Source organism: Pleurodeles waltl, chromosome 2_1 (assembly GCF_031143425.1).
Source record: "Pleurodeles waltl isolate 20211129_DDA chromosome 2_1, aPleWal1.hap1.20221129, whole genome shotgun sequence".
Classification (NCBI taxonomy): domain Eukaryota; kingdom Metazoa; phylum Chordata; class Amphibia; order Caudata; family Salamandridae; genus Pleurodeles; species Pleurodeles waltl.
The window spans coordinates 836621069-836644361 of NC_090438.1; the positions used below are offsets into that span (position 1 = coordinate 836621069).

At 46.6% G+C, this 23293-nt stretch overlaps 1 protein-coding gene across 1 annotated transcript in view; it reads right to left on the minus strand.

The window, feature by feature from the left end:
- The window catches only part of GMPR (guanosine monophosphate reductase), a 339207-nt gene that overhangs the window by 142101 nt on the left and 173813 nt on the right, over positions 1–23293 (minus strand). Inside the window, exon 4 of the mRNA XM_069218779.1 lies at positions 9862–10035. Coding sequence (XP_069074880.1) covers positions 9862–10035 — 174 coding nt within the window. The remainder of the gene's footprint in view (positions 1–9861; positions 10036–23293) is intronic.

A 23293-nucleotide genomic window follows, 5' to 3' on the forward strand; every position in this document is an offset into this window, starting at 1 on the left:
ACTTATCTAGTGGTCTATCGAACGTCAGGCTGCAACTGATCCTTTATTCCTAATATTTCTAACCGCAGTGGCATCTCTTTCTTTGATTGAATCCTTCTCTATCGCGGGCCAACTACAACTGGGTACCGACCTTGCCTGTAAGAAGGACACTCCCCAAGATGCGCTGTTACAATGGGCCTCAGTAGCGGTGGGCAGCTTTACTACTTCCCCGCCCACAGTCAGTGAAGGGGAAAGTCCAACTCCCCGAGGATGAGGGCTCTTTCAACAAGAAAAGATGTAAAAAATAGGGCCAAACAGTCCATTTTAATTCATTTATGAAAACGCCATAGGTTCTAACTAGGCACTCATGAAAATTTTCAGTATTTTCATCATGTCAAGCAACTTGGCAAGTGCTATGTCAGTGCCAGCCTTTTACCATAGAAGGATATAACATGGGTGCCTAGAGTTTGCCAGCAATTACCATCATTGTAAGCGGAGAAGTATTTTGCTAATGATGGGCATCCTGCAATGAATGCATCAATTCGGCAACAACAACCACCACAATGCTTAGGCAGGGCAAGCATTCTACCAGGCTGTCCATCATGCTGCGGAGGTCCCCTATTACCGATCCACTGCTACCATTATGCCAGGGTCAGTTTTTCTTACCATGGTTAGGCATAATGCCATGGATGCACACAATTTGCCAAACATTACCACCATTACGCAAAGGCTAGCATTTTACCAGTTTGGGCATTATACCATGAGTGCCCATAATTTACCAGTAATTATACCATTATGTGAATGTCAGCATTTTAACGGAGTCCAGCACTGGGAAGTGGGCACAACAACAATAAACACTCATGTGCACAGATACACGCCCTCTCACACACATGGATGCAGAGACACACACACAAACAAGCATGCACATGCATTGTTCAAAACATTTTTTAAAAATACTTAACTTGCACAGCCATTGGAGTACCAACTCCTGCTGGTGTCCTAACTTGTCCCCCATGCTCAGACTAGGTGCTATCCAGAGCATGCATCTTGAGAGCTGGGTGTGGCTCCTACACACCATATGCCACCTTTGCACTGTGATGCCCTGATTCAAGGGGGCTACGTGAGGCATCTGGACAAATTGGTTTTGGGCAGCATTAAGACCATTAAGAGGTTTGGGACATAATGTGAAGAAGTAGGACTTTCTGCGAATGGTTCACCCAAGCTGAGCTTGTCCACTGAGGATAGTCAGCCAATGAGAGGCAACTGCGAGTGGGGCTGTTGTGTAGCCACTTTAACTGTAGTATTATACACGTAATTTTAGCAAAACTAGGCCTAGATATATTTTATTCAGCTTTGTTATATTATTTGAACAATAGCTCCACAGGCTGTCACTCTATACTCTCCCTTGGATATGGTGTGGGACAGTGAGCTGCTACATAGACATCCCAGTGCCAGTGAGTCATGTGTGATGGTCTATGCAAAGCCTAGTGCCAAGCCTCACTTCAGTATACTACCACCAAGCGGAAGCAAAAGTGCCCTGGCTCAAAAAATAAGGCCCATATTTATACTTTTTTCCCTCAGTTCTGCGGCATAAAGTATAGCACTGGCTTGCGCCAATCCACATCGCCAGCCGGGCGCTGTATTTATTGAATTGAATGGCGCAAGCCAGCGCTAAGCTTGGGCTAGCGCCTACAAAAAAGACGCGAGCCTGGTGGAGGTGGAGGTAGGGAAGGAGGGAGTTGTGCGTCAGATGATGGCCCTAGCCTGGTTTGAAGCAAAAAAAATGCCTCTAAGCTGACTAGCGCCATTTCCTGGCACACAACCACCAAATACATGTCTCCTTTTCTTAGGAAAGACAGGAGTCATGCCCACCAGCCCAATGGCCAGCACAGGGAAAAAGTGTCCCCTGGGCATGGCCATTGCACCCTGTGCCATGCAGGGAGCCCCAAGTTAGGGCCCCCAATGGCACTTTAATTAAAAATTAAAACATACTTACTGATACTTACCCTACTTAGCTGGGATGGGGTCCTGCATCCTCCTGTGTCCCTCTAGGCTGGGTAGGGGTGTTCCTGGGGCTTCAGGAGGGCACCTGTGGACCCATTCCATGGTGTTTGACCATGGAAATGGGTGCACGGGTCCATTAACGCCTGGGATGACCAAGGCATTGAATAATGGTGCAAAGAAAGCTTTGCACCATTGTTTGGGCCCTCCTCCCACCCGTGCGTCATTTTAGTATGGGGGGATAAATATGGGGTTATGGGGATAGCACCATTTTTCAGATGAGAACGCCTACCTTGCATCTCATTAACGGAAGATAGGTTCCTGCATCTAAAAAATGATGCAAACTACAATATTTTGAGTTAGACGTTTCTAATGTCAAAATACAAATATGGAGTTAGGTTTGTGCCGAATCTGCATTAAAAAAATTACGCAAATTCGACACAAATGGAGTACAAATATTCCCCTAAGTCTGGTACGAGCTAAGTACTAATTGCCTCATTATCAGCCAAAAATAGGATATGGATCAGCTGTTTATCCTGCTTAAGGAAACCAAAAGAAATTCCCTTTCGGAATGGCCATCTGTAATGTTGCCGGAAAACTCTTGAACAATAAACATTTAGCAGTAGGAAAAACTGTAAGCAATTTAGATGTTAAAAAATATATTTATTTCCTTTGTAACCCAACACTGCCACGCTCACCTGTGTCTGTGCCTTTCAGAAGCACTAATGAACCGCCTGAGGTGCTAGTGTGCCCCTTGAAACGAAATGAACATATTATAACATTAGTGCGATTAATTCTCCCTCTCTCTTGCTCATCCGTGTTCCCTGTCTCTGCATTTCAGCTGAAGTGACCATGCACAATAGTAGGCAAAGGGCCGGGGACAATCTGGTCCAATATTCATAACGTAGCCACACCACAGCTGAACATGCAGAGGAGTGCGCGCAACCTTCAGACGCCTGTTATCATCTCAGTAGTAGGTAAATTAAGCAGGTGAACCCGGCACCAAGAGTAGCTCCTGCTTCTCACACTGCACACCATAACCGTAGTTAACATCACAGAGAGCCCTCAAAAGCAGTGGCGGCCGGCAGCTTTGGGATGGGGGCGGGCGGGGCACACACACACACACACACACACAGACTCATTCTTTCACACACAGACACGCACGCTCATCCATTAACAACACTCTTTCCATTCAAACATGCACGCACGCACCAAACATTCATTTTACAAGATCACACACATTCATTCTTTCACACACACACGCACGCACGCACTCCCATCCATTAACAACACTCAAACATGCACGCGCGCACCAAACATTCAATGTAAAACATAACACATACATACACACACACACACACTTACCTTTAGCCTCCAGGTCCCAGGAGGGTTGGGACTGCTGCCTCTAAGGTCAGCCAATGAGGGAAGGCAGCAGTCCCAGCCTAGTCACAGAGTGGGATGGGGTCAGTGAGACTGCTGACCCCACCCCACTCTGTGACGAAGTGTCACTGATTGACACTCGCCCTGGGCACTTCAGGGCTTAAACCTGAAGCGCCCAGGGAGAGTGTCAATGGGTGACGCTTTCCTCGTCACCCAGGGGAGGGCCTCAAGGCACCTTTGCTGGGCCGAGGAGGTCACGCCCATAGGAGCTGTGATCTCCTCAGCCCAGCAAAGTTCAGCTCAGGCAGCCAGGAGTCTGCACAAATCGCACATGTCTGCTCCTGGCTGCATGACCTGAACATGAAGAGTGTCTGTCAGGCTGACCTTTGTTCAGCCTGACAGACACTCTTCATGGGGTGGGGGGGCGTGGCCCCTCCGCCCTAAAGGACGGGCCGCCACTGCTTAAAAGGCTGTATTGTAAGTAGTCTTTTTAAATTAAAATGAGCAAGTCGGCACTGCACAGAAATTTCTTAGACAAATGTTAAAAGTATCACACAAACTACTAGTATTATCTTGTATGACGTGTGCTATTTATATTGTAATAATTGTGTACAACATACTATAACATCATCAAATTAACTTGAATTGAATTACAAAAAAGGCACACTGTTGCGGTGGTAGGACACAGAGATTAACGTACATAATTCCCAAGCAGACCAACCACACATATCCAGAGGAAAGTTTAGCATCCACTTCTGCCAAACAACCCACCCCTTCTAACTTTTCCCACAATGCAGTGCAGCAATGCAACCCGATTTGCTGTGTGTGCTCCAATGCACAAAGGATAAAACACAGAGCAGAGCCATCTACTAAATTTGATCTGCTGCTGTCATCCCTTGCCCTGGAATCCTGACAAGGCTGACTTTGCCAATGCATAGCTTTGCACCATGGCTCAGCTGAGTGTGCTGTGTGGCATATATTTTGTATTGGAGGCATATCCAAATCCCTAAGCAGGGGCAGCTCCTCCGCAATGGCGGAGGAGCGTCGCCCCACTGGCTAAGAGCCAGCAGCAGAAAAAAAAACAATACTTCTATATCGTTTTATTTTTCTGAGGCTGGCTTAGCCAGCATGTGAAGAGAGGGGCGGGATGGGTCCGGGCCTCATTAGGTGGGAGGGAGGATGAGGAGAGAGTGCACTAAGTGCGCATGTGTGTTTGCAGGGCCTAAGGCCGTCCAAACCACACATGCACAGTTAGGTTTCTCCAGCCCCGCTGTGTACACAGCCGGACTGTAGAAACTTCACAGGCCCCAGGGTTGTGTCTGAGCAGCAGTCCGAGTCGCTCAGACCAATCCTGACGCTGCTTTCATTCTAGCTTGAGCATGAAAGCAGCACCAGGATAGCTGGGGAGCCTGTTATGGTGTCCCAGCAATTGCTGGGACACCAGAACAGGAAAGGAGGAGGAGCGAGGCAGCGGAGAGGACGGCGACAGCGACGAACTTTAAGTCTTATTTTTTTGTAAATTTGTTTCCCCCGCTCCCCCTGTTCCCCCACCTTGATATTTGCGGCAGCCGCTGCTGCCCTAAGCATAGACAAACTCAGAAGGATTACTCACACTGGATGACTGAAGGTCACTGCGGCACACAGGTAGTGTGTGTGTTTTTTTTTAGTTTTTTTTTTTTTAGAAAGAAGCATATTTACCCTTGTTAATGCCTGCTTCAAGTAAGCATTAGATTTTGACCAAAAAAAAGCCTGCTCTTACTATCTTAGCAGATTGAGCTTTGCATCAAAACCTATGAAGGTTTTCACTTATCCATCCCTGTTACACCAGCTTGACACAAAGCAACACAGAGGAGTACAAAGCAGTTTGTGTGCTGAGATAAAGGCACCTTTCCAGTCAAAACACCTTGTGGGCTGCATAGTGAGCACCACACCTCACCTTGCGCTGGGGCAAAGCCTTAAGTCTGGTCCCTCCCTGCCGGGCCCCGAAGCCTGGTACCAGAACGGCAGTTTCTCAATGTGATTTTGGCCACTTCATTGTTTTACCCACTTGTCATGTCCTATATGTTCAAGCGCTGGTGATCATATTGCCAATGTGTGCTTTTTGCAAGAAAAAAGTAATGCTTGGGAATTTTGTTCTTGAAGATTCAAATATGCGGGTAAGTCGCAGATGGCAAGAATGTCCTAGGGATGTAAACATACCAAGCAAAGAACATTTTCACATCCTTTTCTTCCTTCTGTTGGCACATTCTAGATATTAAAATAGCCGGCAAGCAACCCACAGATAGTCGCGGCTGTATTTCCTTATTGCAAATCACAACATAATAAACTAAAGACATCGCATAACATGTCCAACATACTATCATAATGCTTATTAATTAACAACAACACACAATATGGGTGGCACAATAAAATATCTGAAAGAAGAAATAATAACTTGTGAGGTCAAAGTCAAATAAGAAGTGTAACACGAAATATTCAAGGTACAATAAAAAAACCACGAGGCATATCATTTCATAATGGCAAAGCAGCGATAAAGACATAACACCAACTACCCTAACACGTGAAATCCCGAAATAAAACCCTTAAATACCACAGCATGAAATAACACCTAACAGCGTGTCTCGAGGTACAGCACAGATTGATAGTGCAGCACAATACCAGCGTTTTTGGTCGGGAACAGAGAGGTTGCAGTGTAAACGCAGTAAACAGCTTTAGATTGCAGTCCAAGTCACAGAACCCGTTTTTTTCTGCATAACAACCAAACGCTGTCTCATTGAAAGCAGCTAACTTACAGTGCTGTCCCTCCCAAAATGAAACATTTAGAAAACCAACTACATTAAGAAATATTGAGCCCTAAAGTATGGAAATGAGCCAAACTGCAAACTATTTATCACCAGAGCCCTTTTGTGTAAAATTCTACAACCTTAAAGATCCACATTTTTCAGCACTGCCAACTGAACACTTACTATTTATGTATGTATTTAGTTACTGTGTAAATTGCTGGCTTGTGACGTAAATCACTTCGTAGCGCTAGTATAGCAAAAAGAGGCATCATGATGGAGAACCAGTGTCCATTTTGGAAGACCCGGGATTCGTGGCAAAGAAGGGTTAGGAATCTATAATGGGTAAATTGGTTAGACCTCCTGGGTACCTTGAGGCCTTTTCCCTAAATTTATGGGATGTGGTTGGTTCAGTCTAGTTCGGGTAGGGCTCCTTAAAAAGGAGGCTGTTCAGTTTTTTCGTGGATTATGCTAGGTGCTTAAAAATGTGCCTTCACAAACAGCATTTTCTTGCAACAATACCAGCCCACAAACCACAAATACTATCCCCAAAGGAAAAACTGGGCTGCAAACTAAATACAATATATCTCCCAAGACAGAAAATACAACCCAACGAAACATACCACCTCCCACAAAAAACATTTGAGGGCATATTTACTGCTCTTTCATGCAGGACACCAAGCAAAGTTGCTGCGTTGCGTGAAGCGGCGATGGTAAAAGTGCTCCATTAGACAAAGATATGAAGCATTCCTGCTCTCTCCTCACACTGTCTGCAGCCTAGAGCCAACGCAGGCACCCTCCCAACATAGAGCAAGGATGCCTGCGTCACAGGCAGGATTGTTTTTGTGCAGGAAGGGATAACTTCCTGCAAAAGAAATAATCCTCAGAGGCGTTGTCCTCTTTCCAAGTGAGCTGCATAGTGCAGCACACTTGGAAAGAGAATATAACAAGGAGAAATAAAGATATTTCTCCTCTTTACGCTTGACTGGGGATGGCATAATATTTTCATGCATTACCAGGTTTATTAGCTTTAGTAAATCTGGGAATGCAACCAACAAAATCCATGGGTGGATGCATGGGAACGCCATGCTCCACCCATGGAACCCTCCTAAATTGAAATGTAACAAAATGCAGCACAAGCAGCTATGTTACATTTCTTTACAAAGCCATGCAAGCCACGCAAATCAGGACTTGCATGGCTTGGAATATTACAAATAAGCTTTTGGTTGTTGACTTGCACTGCGATTCAAGGGCTTAGCAAAGGCCTAGTAAATCTAGGCCTGGTTCTATACAGATCAGCAAATTCACATCACAGCTCCATAGTTGACACTATTGATAATCACAAATTGCACTTCTTTTTGCTAACTGAAACATGGCTGAATAATGAACTATTAGTGGTACTGTGGCCTTAGGGATTTTAATGCATCTCTGCGTCCCAATTATGATTGCTTATACTATGCACTAACTGTTCCTTGCTTGCATAATGGATTTTGGAGCCCTTGCAACACCACTGCTCACAAGCCATAATTGATGCTTAGTTTCTCAATTGTCTTCCATCTGCAGGACTTATAGTGGAAAAGATAATGGAAAAGGAATTGCATTTATGCACCATAACTCATTCCCCTGTAAAAAAAATCCACCCAAAACTTGTTCCTCATTAGAATTCTTAAAAATTGTATGAAACAATTTGTTTTAATAACTTATGCCACTGCTTCCCAAGTTTGACAAACTGTAATTGCGAAACAATCTCATTACATACCTTCATAGCAAGCCATCTCTGCTCAAAGTTTATATGTATGGGATTTCAACATTAATTGGGGGAACACTACTGCCTTTTCGCCTTTGACTTCTCGAAAATGACCACTTAAAACAACCTCAAGCAGCTCTCAAATCATCCCACTCATATTAAAAGCAACATGTTATCCTGGTAAGCCAAGATCTACCAAAACTAGATAGTGTCGAGCCTAGTGAAGTGGAATAGTTGTTCTATTTTGTCATTCTGTTCAAAATCAAATTATAGAAGAATCCCAAGACTTACTAACCTGACACCCAGAAAACTTTAAAAACAGTATCCAGACATCTTCAGGACTCTGAACTAGCTAAGACACTTAAGACTGTTTCAATTGAATTTCAAGGCTATCTGGATGGTTACCTCACATTTGACAGATACAAAAAAGTGATACTAGACACCATTTCTAAAATCAGTCCTCTTAAATCAAAAAAATCTACAATTAGAACCTATAGCCCGTGGTTCACAACTGAGCTACTCCAGAAAAGGAAAGACCTCTGCAAACCTGATAGAATGTGAAGGCCTGATTAATCTCCTAAGTATCTATCAGCCCTAAAAGCTATGAGGAAAAAATGCAAAAATGATGTTATATGAGCCATATTTTGTTTGCTGCAAGAAAACATTCAGAAAGCAAAGAAGCCTAAACAGCTCACCAAACACCAAACCTCAAACCGCATCAACAGCAAAGCATGCTAACATCCAATAACAAATGTCAGGACTTTCAAAAGCTCTTTATCACCAAAGTCTACTCACTCAAGATCTAAAAAATAAGGCATAATCCATTACACTTCCTTTCTTACCAATAATCAGGAACTACTTTCTACTTTACTTTAAGTGATGGTAACACATCTAAATGATTACTGATGCTGATCCATATCAATTGAACCATAACTGACTTTTCACTTGTCACCCATGCTTTTTTACATTTATTGAAAAAGTAGGATTCTATGCAACCTGACACATTTGTTGAAATAAACGATCTCTTAGCAGGCTAGCAGTATACATGACGTCATCCACTGCATATATTAGATAATGGTAACACTTGTCTCCTCATCCTTTGTGACCTCTCAGTGACATCCAATGCAAGTGCTTAACAGAAACAAAGCTGAGCCACATCATCGATTCAGACATGTGCTTCATGGGAAGTGTTCTTGTTGATTTTACCTCAATCGTAAACAACCAAACTAATTCAATTAGATGGTGTTACAGCAGCACCTAGTACTACTCATTGCAGGCTCGGCCTCCTCATTTCTGAACACATAAGTTGCCAAGAAGATATTTTCCAGGCCAGAAAGTAGTAAAACATACCTACTAACTAGTGACAAACCTTTTAACTTCTCAACTCGTATTACCTCCTCCCATTTTCCCAAACTAACTGCCTTCTTACCTCTCCTCCTACCTCCCTATGCTTTGCTCTTCTTTAATTAGTATGGTGGGTTGAATAATGTCGTTTCTAAAGTTTATTGCCCTTCTCCTATTTCTCTAACATGTTTCCTGATCTGTACTTTGTTTATTGTAGAGCACACTAAACCACACTGCAGACAGAGCAGTGCTACACAAATGTAGAATAAATATTGTAAAACAGTAATTCAAAGTACATTATGTTTAATAAAGAGTAACATAATCAGTAGCAGCATTGCATAGGTTGTAACAGAGAGCAACATCAAGTGCATATCAAAAATGACCAATAACAAAAATGCATAACATAGTTGAACAAAATTGCTTAAAATAACATAATGTATTGTAACATGACATAATGCAACATGAAACATAGCACACTGTATACTAGGTACCACAGAATAATATATTTATAACAGAGTACAAAATACAAAGACACAACAAATTAACAAACTAAAACTGAACGTATGATTTTGCACCATAAAACATACTATAAGTGCATACAACAATAATATATAATATAACAGTACTTACCATAATTGTATGATTTGGAAATTTGGCATGTACACTTTTAACAAATTCCACAAAGTGTTCAGAATATCCATTTGCCACATCAAGGCATATGTATTTGATGAGTGGAATGGCCTCCAGGATACAGGTCAGTCTGTCGAGGTCACCTTGCCCACTCCCTGAGCTTGCTGCTATGTGCTGGAGGAGGAGACACACACAGTGAAGCGGTTGTTCATTATACCAGGTGATAAATGCATCTACTCAAAATACATGTCATGTTGTTGCTACTTCCATTGTTGGTGAAAGCTTCGTAAAAACAAAGCATAGCCACTATGCTGCAGTACTGGCATCTACATATTTGTTTTGAGTTCCATGATTCAGCACACAATTGAACTATCGTGTGACATCAATGTGGGTACCTTTAACTAGTCTCCATGAAAAGAAATTAAAAAAATGTAACAGGCTTTCCATTGTGATACCAAACTACCTGTAATTTTACACGTCTGATAGTTTTAAGTAGCTTCAAAATCCCACACTATTAGTATATGGCTAATTTCGGCTATGGCAAGAAACCAAGGGCCACTGTCATATTTACAATCCCTGGCTGTGCCGGCAGGCATTGTTTTGCCAAAATTGCCCCTGCAGCACAACAGGAAAACTTAATCAAAACTGACAATATGGCCAGGCGTGGGGAGGGGAAAAGGGCAGGGTTTCCCAGCACTGTGCTTCACCTCTAGCCATTTAATAGCGCCTTATTTGATGAGCTAAGAGATAGGTAACTACATGCTTTAAGCACACCACTCAGAGTTGCATTCTCTCTGATGCTTCCTGTAATAGTACTGCAAACATACTACAAAATGCAATTCATAAACCTACATGAGAGTTTTCACCTCAGCCCCTTTTATGTTTTCTGTGTGGCAACGTCCCCAGACTATGAAGATTCCACACCTAAGTATACATTTTAGTGCTAAATGTAGAAGAAACAGGGGGAATGGCTGGAAAACGGAGAATAATTACTACTAAAAGGGAGGGGCTTAAGGGAGGGGGAAGGAGGGTGTAAAGAAATGGCTCCCTGTTGCAGTTACCCCCCACTTTTTGCCTGATACTGATGCTGACTTGACTGAGAAGTGTGCTGGGACCCTGCTAACCAGGCCCCAGCACCAGTGTTCTTTCACCTAAAATGTACCATTGTTTCCACAATTGGCACACCCTGGCATCCAGATAAGTCCCTTGTAACTGGTACCTCTGGTACCAAGGGCCCTGATGCCAGGGAAGGTCTCTAAGGGCTGTAGCATGTATTATGCCACCCTAGAGACCCCTCACTCAGCACAGACACACTGCTTACAAGCCTGTGTGTGCTGGTGAGAACAAAATGAGTAAGTCGACATGGCACTCCCCTCAGGGTGCCATGCCAGCCTCTCACTGCCTATGCAGTATAGGTAAGACACCCCTCTAGCAGGCCTTACAGCCCTAAGGCAGGGTGCACTATACCATAGGTGAGGGTACCAGTGCATGAGCACTGTGCCCCTACAGTGTCTAAGCAAAACCTTAGACATTGTAAGTGCAGGGTAGCCATAAGAGTATATGGTCTGGGAGTCTGTTTTACACGAACTCCACAGCACCATAATGGCTACACTGAAAACTGGGAAGTTTGGTATCAAACTTCTCAGCACAATAAATGCACACTGATGCCAGTGTACATTTTATTGTAAAATACACCACAGAGGGCACCTTAGAGGTGCCCCCTGAAACCTAACCGACTGTCTGTGTAGGCTGACTAGTTCCAGCAGCCTGCCACACTAGAGACATGTTGCTGGCCCCATGGGGAGAGTGCCTTTGTCACTCTGAGGCCAGTAACAAAGCCTGCACTGGGTGGAGATGCTAACACCTCCCCCAGGCAGGAGCTGTAACACCTGGCGGTGAGCCTCAAAGGCTCACCCCTTTGTCACAGCCCAGCAGGGCACTCCAGCTTAGTGGAGTTGCCCGCCCCCTCCGGCCACGGCCCCCACTTTTGGCGGCAAGGCTGGAGGGAACAAAGAAAGCAACAAGGAGGAGTCACTGGCCAGTCAGGACAGCCCCTAAGGTGTCCTGAGCTGAGGTGACTCTAACTTTTAGAAATCCTCCATCTTGCAGATGGAGGATTCCCCCAATAGGGTTAGGATTGTGACCCCCTCCCCTTGGGAGGAGGCACAAAGAGGGTGTACCCACCCTCAGGGCTAGTAGCCATTGGCTACTAACCCCCCAGACCTAAACACGCCCTTAAATTTAGTATTTAAGGGCTACCCTGAACCCTAGAAAATTAGATTCCTGCAACAAGAAGAAGGACTGCCCAGCTGAAAACCCCTGCAGCGGAAGACCAGAAGACGACAACTGCCTTGGCTCCAGAAACTCACCGGCCTGTCTCCTGCCTTCCAAAGATCCTGCTCCAGCGACGCCTTCCGAAGGGACCAGCGACCTCGACATCCTCTGAGGACTGCCCCTGCTTCGAAAAGACAAGAAACTCCCGAGGACAGCGGACCTGCTCCAAGAAAAGCTGCAACTTTGTTTCCAGCAACTTTAAAGATCCCTGCAAGCTCCCCGCAAGAAGCGTGAGACTTGCAACACTGCACCCGGCGACCCCGACTCGACTGGTGGCGATCCAACACCTCAGGAGGGACCCCAGGACTACTCTGATACTGTGAGTACCAAAACCTGTCCCCCCTGAGCCCCCACAGCGCCGCCGGCAGAGGGAATCCCGAGGCTTCCCCTGACCGCGACTCTTTCGAACCTAAAGTCCCGACACCTGGGAGAGACCCTGCACCCGCAGCCCCCAGGACCTGAAGGACCGGACTTTCACTGGAGAAGTGACCCCCAGGAGTCCCTCTCCCTTGTCCAAGTGGAGGTTTCCCCGAGGAATCCCCCCCTTGCCTGCCTGCAGCGCTGAAGAGATCCCGAGATCTCTCATAGACTAACATTGCGAACCCGACGCTTGTTTCTACACTGCACCCGGCCGCCCCCGCGCCGCTGAGGGTGAAATTTCTGTGTGGACTTGTGTCCCCCCCGGTGCCCTACAAAACCCCCCTGGTCTGCCCTCCGAAGACGCGGGTACTCACCTGCAAGCAGACCGGAACCGGGGCACCCCCTTCTCTCCATTCTAGCCTATGCGTTTTGGGCACCACTTTGAACTCTGCACCTGACCGGCCCTGAGCTGCTGGTGTGGTGACTTTGGGGTTGCTCTGAACCCCCAACGGTGGGCTACCTTGGACCAAGAACTAAGCCCTGTAAGTGTCTTACTTACCTGGTTAACCTAACAAATACTTACCTCCCCTAGGAACTGTGAAAATTGCACTGTGTCCACTTTTAAAACAGCTATTTGTCAATAACTTGAAAAGTATACCTGCAATTTTGATGATTTGAAGTTCCTAAAGTACTTACCTGCAATACCTTTCGAATGAGATATTACATGTAGAATTTGAACCTGTGGTTCTTAAAATAAACTAAGAAAAGATATTTTTCCATATAAAAACCTATTGGCTGGATTTGTCTCTGAGTGTGTGTACCTCATTTATTGTCTATGTGTATGTACAACAAATGCTTAACACTACTCCTTGGATAAGCCTACTGCTCGACCACACTACCACAAAATAGAGCATTAGTATTATCTATTTTTACCACTATTTTACCTCTAAGGGGAACCCTTGGACTCTGTGCATGCTATTCCTCACTTTGAAATAGCACATACAGAGCCAACTTCCTACATTGGTGGATCAGCGGTGGGGTACAAGACTTTGCATTTGCTGGACTACTCAGCCAATACCTGATCACACGACAAATTCCAAAATTGTCATTAGAAATTGATTTTTGCAATTTGAAAAGTTTTCTAAATTCTTAAAAGACCTGCTAGGGCCTTGTGTTAGATCCTGTTTAGCATTTCTTTTAGAGTTTAAAAGTTTGTAAAAGTTTGAATTAGATTCTAGAACCAGTTGTAGATTCTTAAAAAGTATTCCAACTTTTAGAAGCAAAATGTCTAGCACAGATGTGACTGTGGTGGAACTCGACACCACACCTTACCTCCATCTTAAGATGAGGGAGCTAAGGTCACTCTGTAAAATAAAGAAAATAACAATGGGCCCCAAACCTACCAAAATACAGCTCCAGGAGCTTTTGGCAGAGTTTGAAAAGGCCAACCCCTCTGAGGGTGGCAACTCAGAGGAAGAGGATAGTGACTTGGAGGAAAATTCCCCCCTACCAGTCCTATCTAGGGAGAACAGGGTCCCTCAAACCCTGACTCCAAAAATAATAGTCAGAGATGCTGGTTCCCTCACAGGAGAGACCAACACCTCTGAAATCACTGAGGATAACTCCAGTGAAGATGACCCCCTGTTAGCCAGGATGGTCAAAAGATTGGCTTTGGAAAAGCAGCTCCTAGCCATAGAAAGGGAAAGAAAAGAGATGGGCCTAGGTCCCATCGATGGTGGCAGCAACTTAAATAGGGTCAGAGATTCTCCTGACATCCTAAAAATCCCCAAAGGGATTGTAACAAAATATGAAGATGGTGATGACATCACCAAATGGTTCACAGCTTTTGAGAGGGCTTGTGTAACCAGAAAAGTAAACAGATCTCACTGGGGTGCTCTCCTTTGGGAAATGTTCACTGGAAAGTGTAGGGATAGACTCCTCACACTCTCTGGAAAAGATGCAGAATCTTATGACCTCATGAAGGGTACCCTGATTGAGGGCTTTGGATTCTCCACTGAGGAGTATAGAATTAGATTCAGGGGGGCTCAAAAATCCTCGAGCCAGACCTGGGTTGATTTTGTAGACTACTCAGTAAAAACACTAGATGGTTGGTTAACTGGAAATGAAGTGTGTGACTATGTTGGGCTTTATAATTTGTTTATGAAAGAACACATTTTAAGTAACTGCTTCAATGAAAAGTTGCATCAGTATCTGGTAGACCTAGGTCCAATTTCTCCCCAAGAATTGGGAAAGAAGGCAGACCACTGGGTCAAGACTAGGGTAACCAAAACTTCCACTGGGGGTGACCAAAAGAAAGGGGTTACAAAAACTCCCCAGGAGAAAGTGGGTGACACTAGAAACAAAGAAAAAGAGTCCTCTGTAGGCCCCCAAAAACCAGAACAGGTGGGTGGGCCCCAAGACCCAACCCAAAACAAAGGTGGGTACCAGGGTAAGAACTGGGATGCCACTAAGGCATGGTGCCACAACTGTAAACAGTCTGGGCACCACACCAAGGACACTTCTTGTCCCAAAAACAAACCCCAGCACAAAATTCCAGGGGTAACCAGTGTAGCCATGGGAGATGACTCCTCAGATGAGGAGGTCTTCCTAGCCTTCAACTGGAAACAGGGCCCAACAGGTGAGTTGGAGATTCCAGAGGGAAGCAGACACTTCCACCACCTACTGGTGAATGGAATCCCAACCACTGCCCTGAGAGACACTTGTGCCAGTCACACTATTGTGCATGACAGGCTGGTGCTCTCAAACCAGTACATCCCAGGTGAGACTGCCAGGGTAAGAGTTAGCCTAGACAGGGTCACTAAGAGGCCTATGGCTTTAGTACCCATAGAAGTGGGTGGCACTCTTAGCTGGAGAAGGGTAGTAGTCAGTACAGACCTCCCCCTTGATTGTCTCCTTGGAAATGACTACCCAGAGGTTAGTCAGAGCCCAAGAGAGGAACTGGTCCAGTGCCAGTCCTCTCCCAAGGATTCTGGAAGTCCTGCCTCTGCAGTGAATGCAAGCAGGCCCCAGAAGAAGAAGAAAAGAAAACAGAGTAGGAAGGGTGGACAACCTTTAGCCAAGGTTACAGCAAGCCAGGGAGATTCTGCTCCAGTAGGGGAGAACTCCAAAAATGGCCCTGATAAAGTCCAACCTGACCCACAAGAAGTCCTGGCTAGTCAGGCAACTGTTAAACCTGAGTGGGTGGCTCCTCAGCTAACAGAAGAAAGAGTGGAAGAAGGGTGTTTACTACAAGATGTGGTAACCCCCCACTCTAATACAGCAGACAGGCAACCTGAACCCAAAGAGGCCTGTAACTTAGCCCCTTCCCTTTTAGGTGAAGAGCTAAAGGTGTGGTTCTGGGCACTGACAGCTGTCAGTGGCCTCTGCTGGGTGTTAGCCTTTATGGCTGCACTATCCTTAGCATGGTGGTCTGACCCCATGCCAAATAGCAAGTTAGGCCCCCTGACCCTATTGGTCATGGTGGGGTTACTCCAGCTCTGGGTAACCTCTTTGGGTAAGCTAGGGGTAACCCTGGCCAAGATAAGGTTAGCAGAGGTGGATACCTCTAAAACCAGAATAGAAAGAATGGGTGGAGACATTGAAGATGCAGACAAGAGGCAATTCAGACTAGGTCCTATCACTGTGGAAGTGGGTCAGTTCCCCAAAGGGAATGACCTGAACAGAAGGATGTAAGGCAGAGTAGGCCCTGCAACTAACCAGCCTATTTCTCCTACTCTTCCTCGCCTGACAGACTAGGAAGACTCTCCCAGCTTGGGCTGAGTCTCCTGGCCTGTAGGCTGGGGGGGGCTTGTGTAAAGAAATGGCTCCCTGTTGCAGTTACCCCCCACTTTTTGCCTGATACTGATGCTGACTTGACTGAGAAGTGTGCTGGGACCCTGCTAACCAGGCCCCAGCACCAGTGTTCTTTCACCTAAAATGTACCATTGTTTCCACAATTGGCACACCCTGGCATCCAGATAAGTCCCTTGTAACTGGTACCTCTGGTACCAAGGGCCCTGATGCCAGGGAAGGTCTCTAAGGGCTGTAGCATGTATTATGCCACCCTAGAGACCCCTCACTCAGCACAGACACACTGCTTACAAGCCTGTGTGTGCTGGTGAGAACAAAATGAGTAAGTCGACATGGCACTCCCCTCAGGGTGCCATGCCAGCCTCTCACTGCCTATGCAGTATAGGTAAGACACCCCTCTAGCAGGCCTTACAGCCCTAAGGCAGGGTGCACTATACCATAGGTGAGGGTACCAGTGCATGAGCACTGTGCCCCTACAGTGTCTAAGCAAAACCTTAGACATTGTAAGTGCAGGGTAGCCATAAGAGTATATGGTCTGGGAGTCTGTTTTACACGAACTCCACAGCACCATAATGGCTACACTGAAAACTGGGAAGTTTGGTATCAAACTTCTCAGCACAATAAATGCACACTGATGCCAGTGTACATTTTATTGTAAAATACACCACAGAGGGCACCTTAGAGGTGCCCCCTGAAACCTAACCGACTGTCTGTGTAGGCTGACTAGTTCCAGCAGCCTGCCACACTAGAGACATGTTGCTGGCCCCATGGGGAGAGTGCCTTTGTCACTCTGAGGCCAGTAACAAAGCCTGCACTGGGTGGAGATGCTAACACCTCCCCCAGGCAGGAGCTGTAACACCTGGCGGTGAGCCTCAAAGGCTCACCCCTTTGTCACAGCCCAGCAGGGCACTCCAGCTTAGTGGAGTTGCCCGCCCCCTCCGGCCACGGCCCCCACTTTTGGCGGCAAGGCTGGAGGGAACAAAGAAAGCAACAAGGAGGAGTCACTGGCCAGTCAGGACAGCCCCTAAGGTGTCCTGAGCTGAGGTGACTCTAACTTTTAGAAATCCTCCATCTTGCAGATGGAGGATTCCCCCAATAGGGTTAGGATTGTGACCCCCTCCCCTTGGGAGGAGGCACAAAGAGGGTGTACCCACCCTCAGGGCTAGTAGCCATTGGCTACTAACCCCCCAGACCTAAACACGCCCTTAAATTTAGTATTTAAGGGCTACCCTGAACCCTAGAAAATTAGATTCCTGCAACAAGAAGAAGGACTGCCCAGCTGAAAACCCCTGCAGCGGAAGACCAGAAGACGACAACTGCCTTGGCTCCAGAAACTCACCGGCCTGTCTCCTGCCTTCCAAAGATCCTGCTCCAGCGACGCCTTCCGAAGGGACCAGCGACCTCGACATCCTCTGAGGACTGCCCCTGCTTCGAAAAGACAAGAAACTCCCGAGGACAGCGGACCTGCTCCAAGAAAAGCTGCAACTTTGTTTCCAGCAACTTTAAAGATCCCTGCAAGCTCCCCGCAAGAAGCGTGAGACTTGCAACACTGCACCCGGCGACCCCGACTCGACTGGTGGCGATCCAACACCTCAGGAGGGACCCCAGGACTACTCTGATACTGTGAGTACCAAAACCTGTCCCCCCTGAGCCCCCACAGCGCCGCCGGCAGAGGGAATCCCGAGGCTTCCCCTGACCGCGACTCTTTCGAACCTAAAGTCCCGACACCTGGGAGAGACCCTGCACCCGCAGCCCCCAGGACCTGAAGGACCGGACTTTCACTGGAGAAGTGACCCCCAGGAGTCCCTCTCCCTTGTCCAAGTGGAGGTTTCCCCGAGGAATCCCCCCCTTGCCTGCCTGCAGCGCTGAAGAGATCCCGAGATCTCTCATAGACTAACATTGCGAACCCGACGCTTGTTTCTACACTGCACCCGGCCGCCCCCGCGCCGCTGAGGGTGAAATTTCTGTGTGGACTTGTGTCCCCCCCGGTGCCCTACAAAACCCCCCTGGTCTGCCCTCCGAAGACGCGGGTACTCACCTGCAAGCAGACCGGAACCGGGGCACCCCCTTCTCTCCATTCTAGCCTATGCGTTTTGGGCACCACTTTGAACTCTGCACCTGACCGGCCCTGAGCTGCTGGTGTGGTGACTTTGGGGTTGCTCTGAACCCCCAACGGTGGGCTACCTTGGACCAAGAACTAAGCCCTGTAAGTGTCTTACTTACCTGGTTAACCTAACAAATACTTACCTCCCCTAGGAACTGTGAAAATTGCACTGTGTCCACTTTTAAAACAGCTATTTGTCAATAACTTGAAAAGTATACCTGCAATTTTGATGATTTGAAGTTCCTAAAGTACTTACCTGCAATACCTTTCGAATGAGATATTACATGTAGAATTTGAACCTGTGGTTCTTAAAATAAACTAAGAAAAGATATTTTTCCATATAAAAACCTATTGGCTGGATTTGTCTCTGAGTGTGTGTACCTCATTTATTGTCTATGTGTATGTACAACAAATGCTTAACACTACTCCTTGGATAAGCCTACTGCTCGACCACACTACCACAAAATAGAGCATTAGTATTATCTATTTTTACCACTATTTTACCTCTAAGGGGAACCCTTGGACTCTGTGCATGCTATTCCTCACTTTGAAATAGCACATACAGAGCCAACTTCCTACAGAGGGGTTTAGCGAAAGTTAGGGAGAAGTTTAGGGAGTGACATGCACCCATCTACAAGTGTATAATGTTGCTAAGAGAACCCTCTATGGCCACCGGTACCAGGGTCAGAATAAGTTACAAAAACAGCATCCACTGTAGGTCTCTTTGAAAAACCAATGCGGGAAGCCCTTTGTATGAATCTCAGGTACCCAACAGTGAATGTACTTATTCCCCAGCCCAATGTTAATTTCACATTCAGGTTGTACAACAAAACAGGCACTGAGATTGGAAAAGTCTGTGTTGCTGCCGTATATTCTCAAACAGTAAATATACGAATGATAATGTGAGTCATATAAGGTGCAGACGGCGCAGTGCTCAAACATTAAAATATATACAAAAAAAGGCACCATCAATCATCCTTGCAATTCCCACAAAAGACTTGAGGTTTTGTGATGAAGCCAGCAACATTATCCACTGAAAATGTTCTTCAGTAATGGAGCAACTTGTGACAGTTAGGGCAAGCTTGATATAATTTATATCTGCATCGACGGTCCAGATGGTTTCAATGGACTAGAACAGCATTTGGTGGAAGTGCTTTCTGGAGTAGAAGACTCACAGCTGTCATACAGAATACAGTCAGGAATAATAGCAACTGCATTAATCGTGTTCAGCAAGTAGGGATGTGGGGCTACATGACCTTGTCCTGAAGAGACCCTTTCACTAATAAGGGGTCAAAACGCTGCATACAGTGGGTAAAATCGCTGACGTGAGACTGCTTTTATCGTGTTTTATGATATTTTCCTATTGTCATACTCATTTTTAAATTTGTTTCTTTGATTTAATTTTTGCTGAACACATTTGTGATTATAGGCTATGGACTGTGTTTTTTAACTCTACTAGGCCACTGTAGGAAAATGGCTCCCTGTTGCAGTTACCCCCCACTTTTTGCCTGATACTGATGCTGACTTGACTGAGAAGTGTGCTGGGACCCTGCTAACCAGGCCCCAGCACCAGTGTTCTTTCACTTAAAAATGTACCACTGTTCCACAATTGGCACATCCCTGGCATACGGAGTAGTCCCTTGTAAAAGGTACCAGTGGTACCACGGGCCCTGTGACCAGGGAAGGTCCCTAAGGGCTGCAGCAAGTGTTTTGCCACCCAAAGAGACCCCTCACCTAACACATACTCCCTGCCATTACAGATTGTGTGTGTTGCTGGGGAGAAAAAGGCAAAGTCGGCATGGCATCATCCTCAGGATGCCATGCACACAAAATACTGCCTGTGGCATAGGTAAGTCACCCCTATATCAGGCCTTACAGCCCTAAGGCAGGGTGCACTATATCACAGGTGAGCGCATATCTGCATGAGCAATATGCCCCTACAGTCTCAGTCTATTCTTAGACATTGCAAGAACAGTGTGGCCATATTAAGTATATGGTCTGGGAGTTTGTCAAAACAAACTTCACAGCTCCATAATGGCTACACTGAATACTGGGAAGTTTGGTATGAAACTTCTCAGAATAATACACCCACACTGATGCAAGAGCTGGATTTATAAAAGAAATTGCACACAGGGGGCATTTTAGAGATGCCCCCTGTATTTTACCCAATCCTTCAGTGCAGGACTGACTGGTCTGTGCCAGCCTGCCACTGAGACGAGTTTCTGACCCCCTGGGGTGAGAGCCTTTGTGCTCTCTGAGGCCGGAAACAAAGCCTGCACTGGGTGGAGGTGCTTAACATCTACCCCCTGCAGGAACTGTAACACCTAGCAGTGAGCCTCAATGGCTCAGGATTCGTGTTACAATGCCCCAGGGCACTCCAGCTAGTAGAGATGCCCTCCCCCTAGACACAGCCCCCACTTTTGGCAGCAAGTCCAGAGGAGATAATGATAAAAACAAGGAGGAATCACCCACCAGTCAGGACAGCCCCTAAGGTGCCCTGAGCTGAGGTGACCCCTGCCTTTAGAAATACTTCATCTTGGTTTTGGAGGATTACCCCAATAGGAATAGGGATGTGCCCACCTCACCTCAAGGAGGAGACACAGGAGGGTGTAGCCACCCTCAAGTACAGCAGCCTTTGGCTACTGCCCCCCAGACCTAAACACACCCCTAAATACAGTATTTAGAGGCGACCCTGAACCCAGGAAATCAGATTCCTGCAACCTGAAGAAAGAAGAAGGACTGCTGACCTAAAAGCCCAGCAGAGACTACGGAGACACCAACTGACTTGGCCCCAGCCCTACCGGCCTGTCTCCAGACTCAAAGAACCTGCACAACGACCCATCTGACGGGACCAGAGACTTCTGAGGACTGCCCTGCACCTAAAAGACCAAGAAACTCCAGAGAACAGTGGCACTGTTCAGAAACTGCAACAACTTTGCAACTTCAAAGCAACTTTTAAAGAAACTCCACTTCCGGCCAGAAGCGTGAGTCTTCATACTCTGCACCCGACGCCCCCGGCTCGAGTTTGGAGAAACCAACACTGCAGAGAGGACTCCCAGGTGACTCCAATGTAGTGGACACCCTGAGACCACGCCCCTTCACCCCCACAGCGATACCTGCAGAGAGGATCCAGGGGCTCCCCCTGACTGCGACTGCCTGGTAACAAAGGAACATGACGCCTGGACCAAGCACTGCACCCGCAGCCCCCAGGACCGAGAGGAACCACCTACCAGTGCACGAGTGACCAGCAGGCGGCCCTCATCGTAGCCCAGTCAGTGGCTGGCCCGAGAAGCCCCCCTGTGCCCTGCCTGCATCGCCTAAGTGACCCCGGGGTCCCTCCATTGCTTTCAATAGCAAACCTGACGCCTACTTTGTCCACTGCACCCGGCCGCCCAGGTGCGCTGAGGGTGTTTTGTGGGCTTGTGTGTGTCCCCCACAGTGCTCTACAAACCCCCCTGGTCTGCTCCCTGAGGACGCAGGTACTTACCTGTAAGCAGACTAAGACCGGAACACCCCTGTTCTTCATAGGCACCTATGTGTTTTGGGCACTCCTTTGACCTCTGCACCTGACCGGCCCTGTGTTGCTTGTGCTCTGGTTTGGGGGTTGCCTTGAACCCCCAACGGTGGGCTGCCTATGCCCAGGAGACTGCCTGTGTAAGTGCTTTACTTACCTGAGAAACCTAACCAAACTTATCTCCCCCCAGGAACTGTTGATTTTTGCAGTGTCGACTTTTAAAGTAGCTTATTGCCATTTTAATCGAAACTGTGTGTACTACTGTTTTAAATCAAAGTTCTATACTTACCTGTGTGAAGTACCTTGCATTTTATGTACTTACCTCATATCTTGAATCTTGTGGTTCTAAAATAAATTAAGAAAATATATTTTTCTATTTAAAAACTATTGGCCTGGAGGTAAGCCTTTGAGTGTGTGTTCCTCATTTATTGCCTGTGTGTACAACAAATGCTTAACACTATCCTCTTATAAGCATACTGCTCAACCACACTACCAGAAAATAGAGCATTAGTATTATCTAATTTTGCCACTATCAACCTCTAAGGGGAACCCTTGGACTCTGTGCACACTATCTCTCACTTTGAGATAGTATATACAGAGCCAGCTTCCTACAGCCACATAATTAGCTATTTACATCTGGTGAGAGTAGGACAGCGGGGGGCCACTTTGCTCTGTTTGATCGCGCTGTGGGGGAAGAAGGGACTGTTAGAGCCCAGGGATAGTTGGTCAGCCATATTTGGTGTGCCATTCTACTGAGGGAGGAGGTGGACCAGTCTTTTTCTGGGCCACGCCCCCCTCTTACCTCGTGTACCAACAACCTGAATTTAAACAGGAGCGGACGCGTGCAGCGGGTGGAGCGCTAGTGAGCTGAGGGCGTGCCTAAGACAAGCCCGTCTGGCTTGGCATCAAATAATTGAACCTCTGACAGCTAGTGACCATTGCTTAATTTTAGGGGACTTTAACTTTCACTTGGAGGATTAGAGGGATAGTGACACCTACACCCTCTTGGACTTCATGGCTTGTTTTGGCTGAAGCCAATGGGTTAAATCCAGCACTCACACTGCAAGGAATGCTCTTGATGGAATCTTCTCTAAAAAAGGGCTCATTACCTTTGGTGGATGCCTGCAGTTAGACTGGACTCATCACAGCCGTATCCCCTTTGAAGATAGGTGTGATGGGAGGAAGGAATCTAGGCAGAACACCTCCAAGCAAAGCAGGAATTGGGGCAGAATTGACCGGGAGGACCTTCCACTAGCACTTGATAAACACTGGAGTAGGTTACGGGGGGTTAAGGACCACTGGTGGAGAAA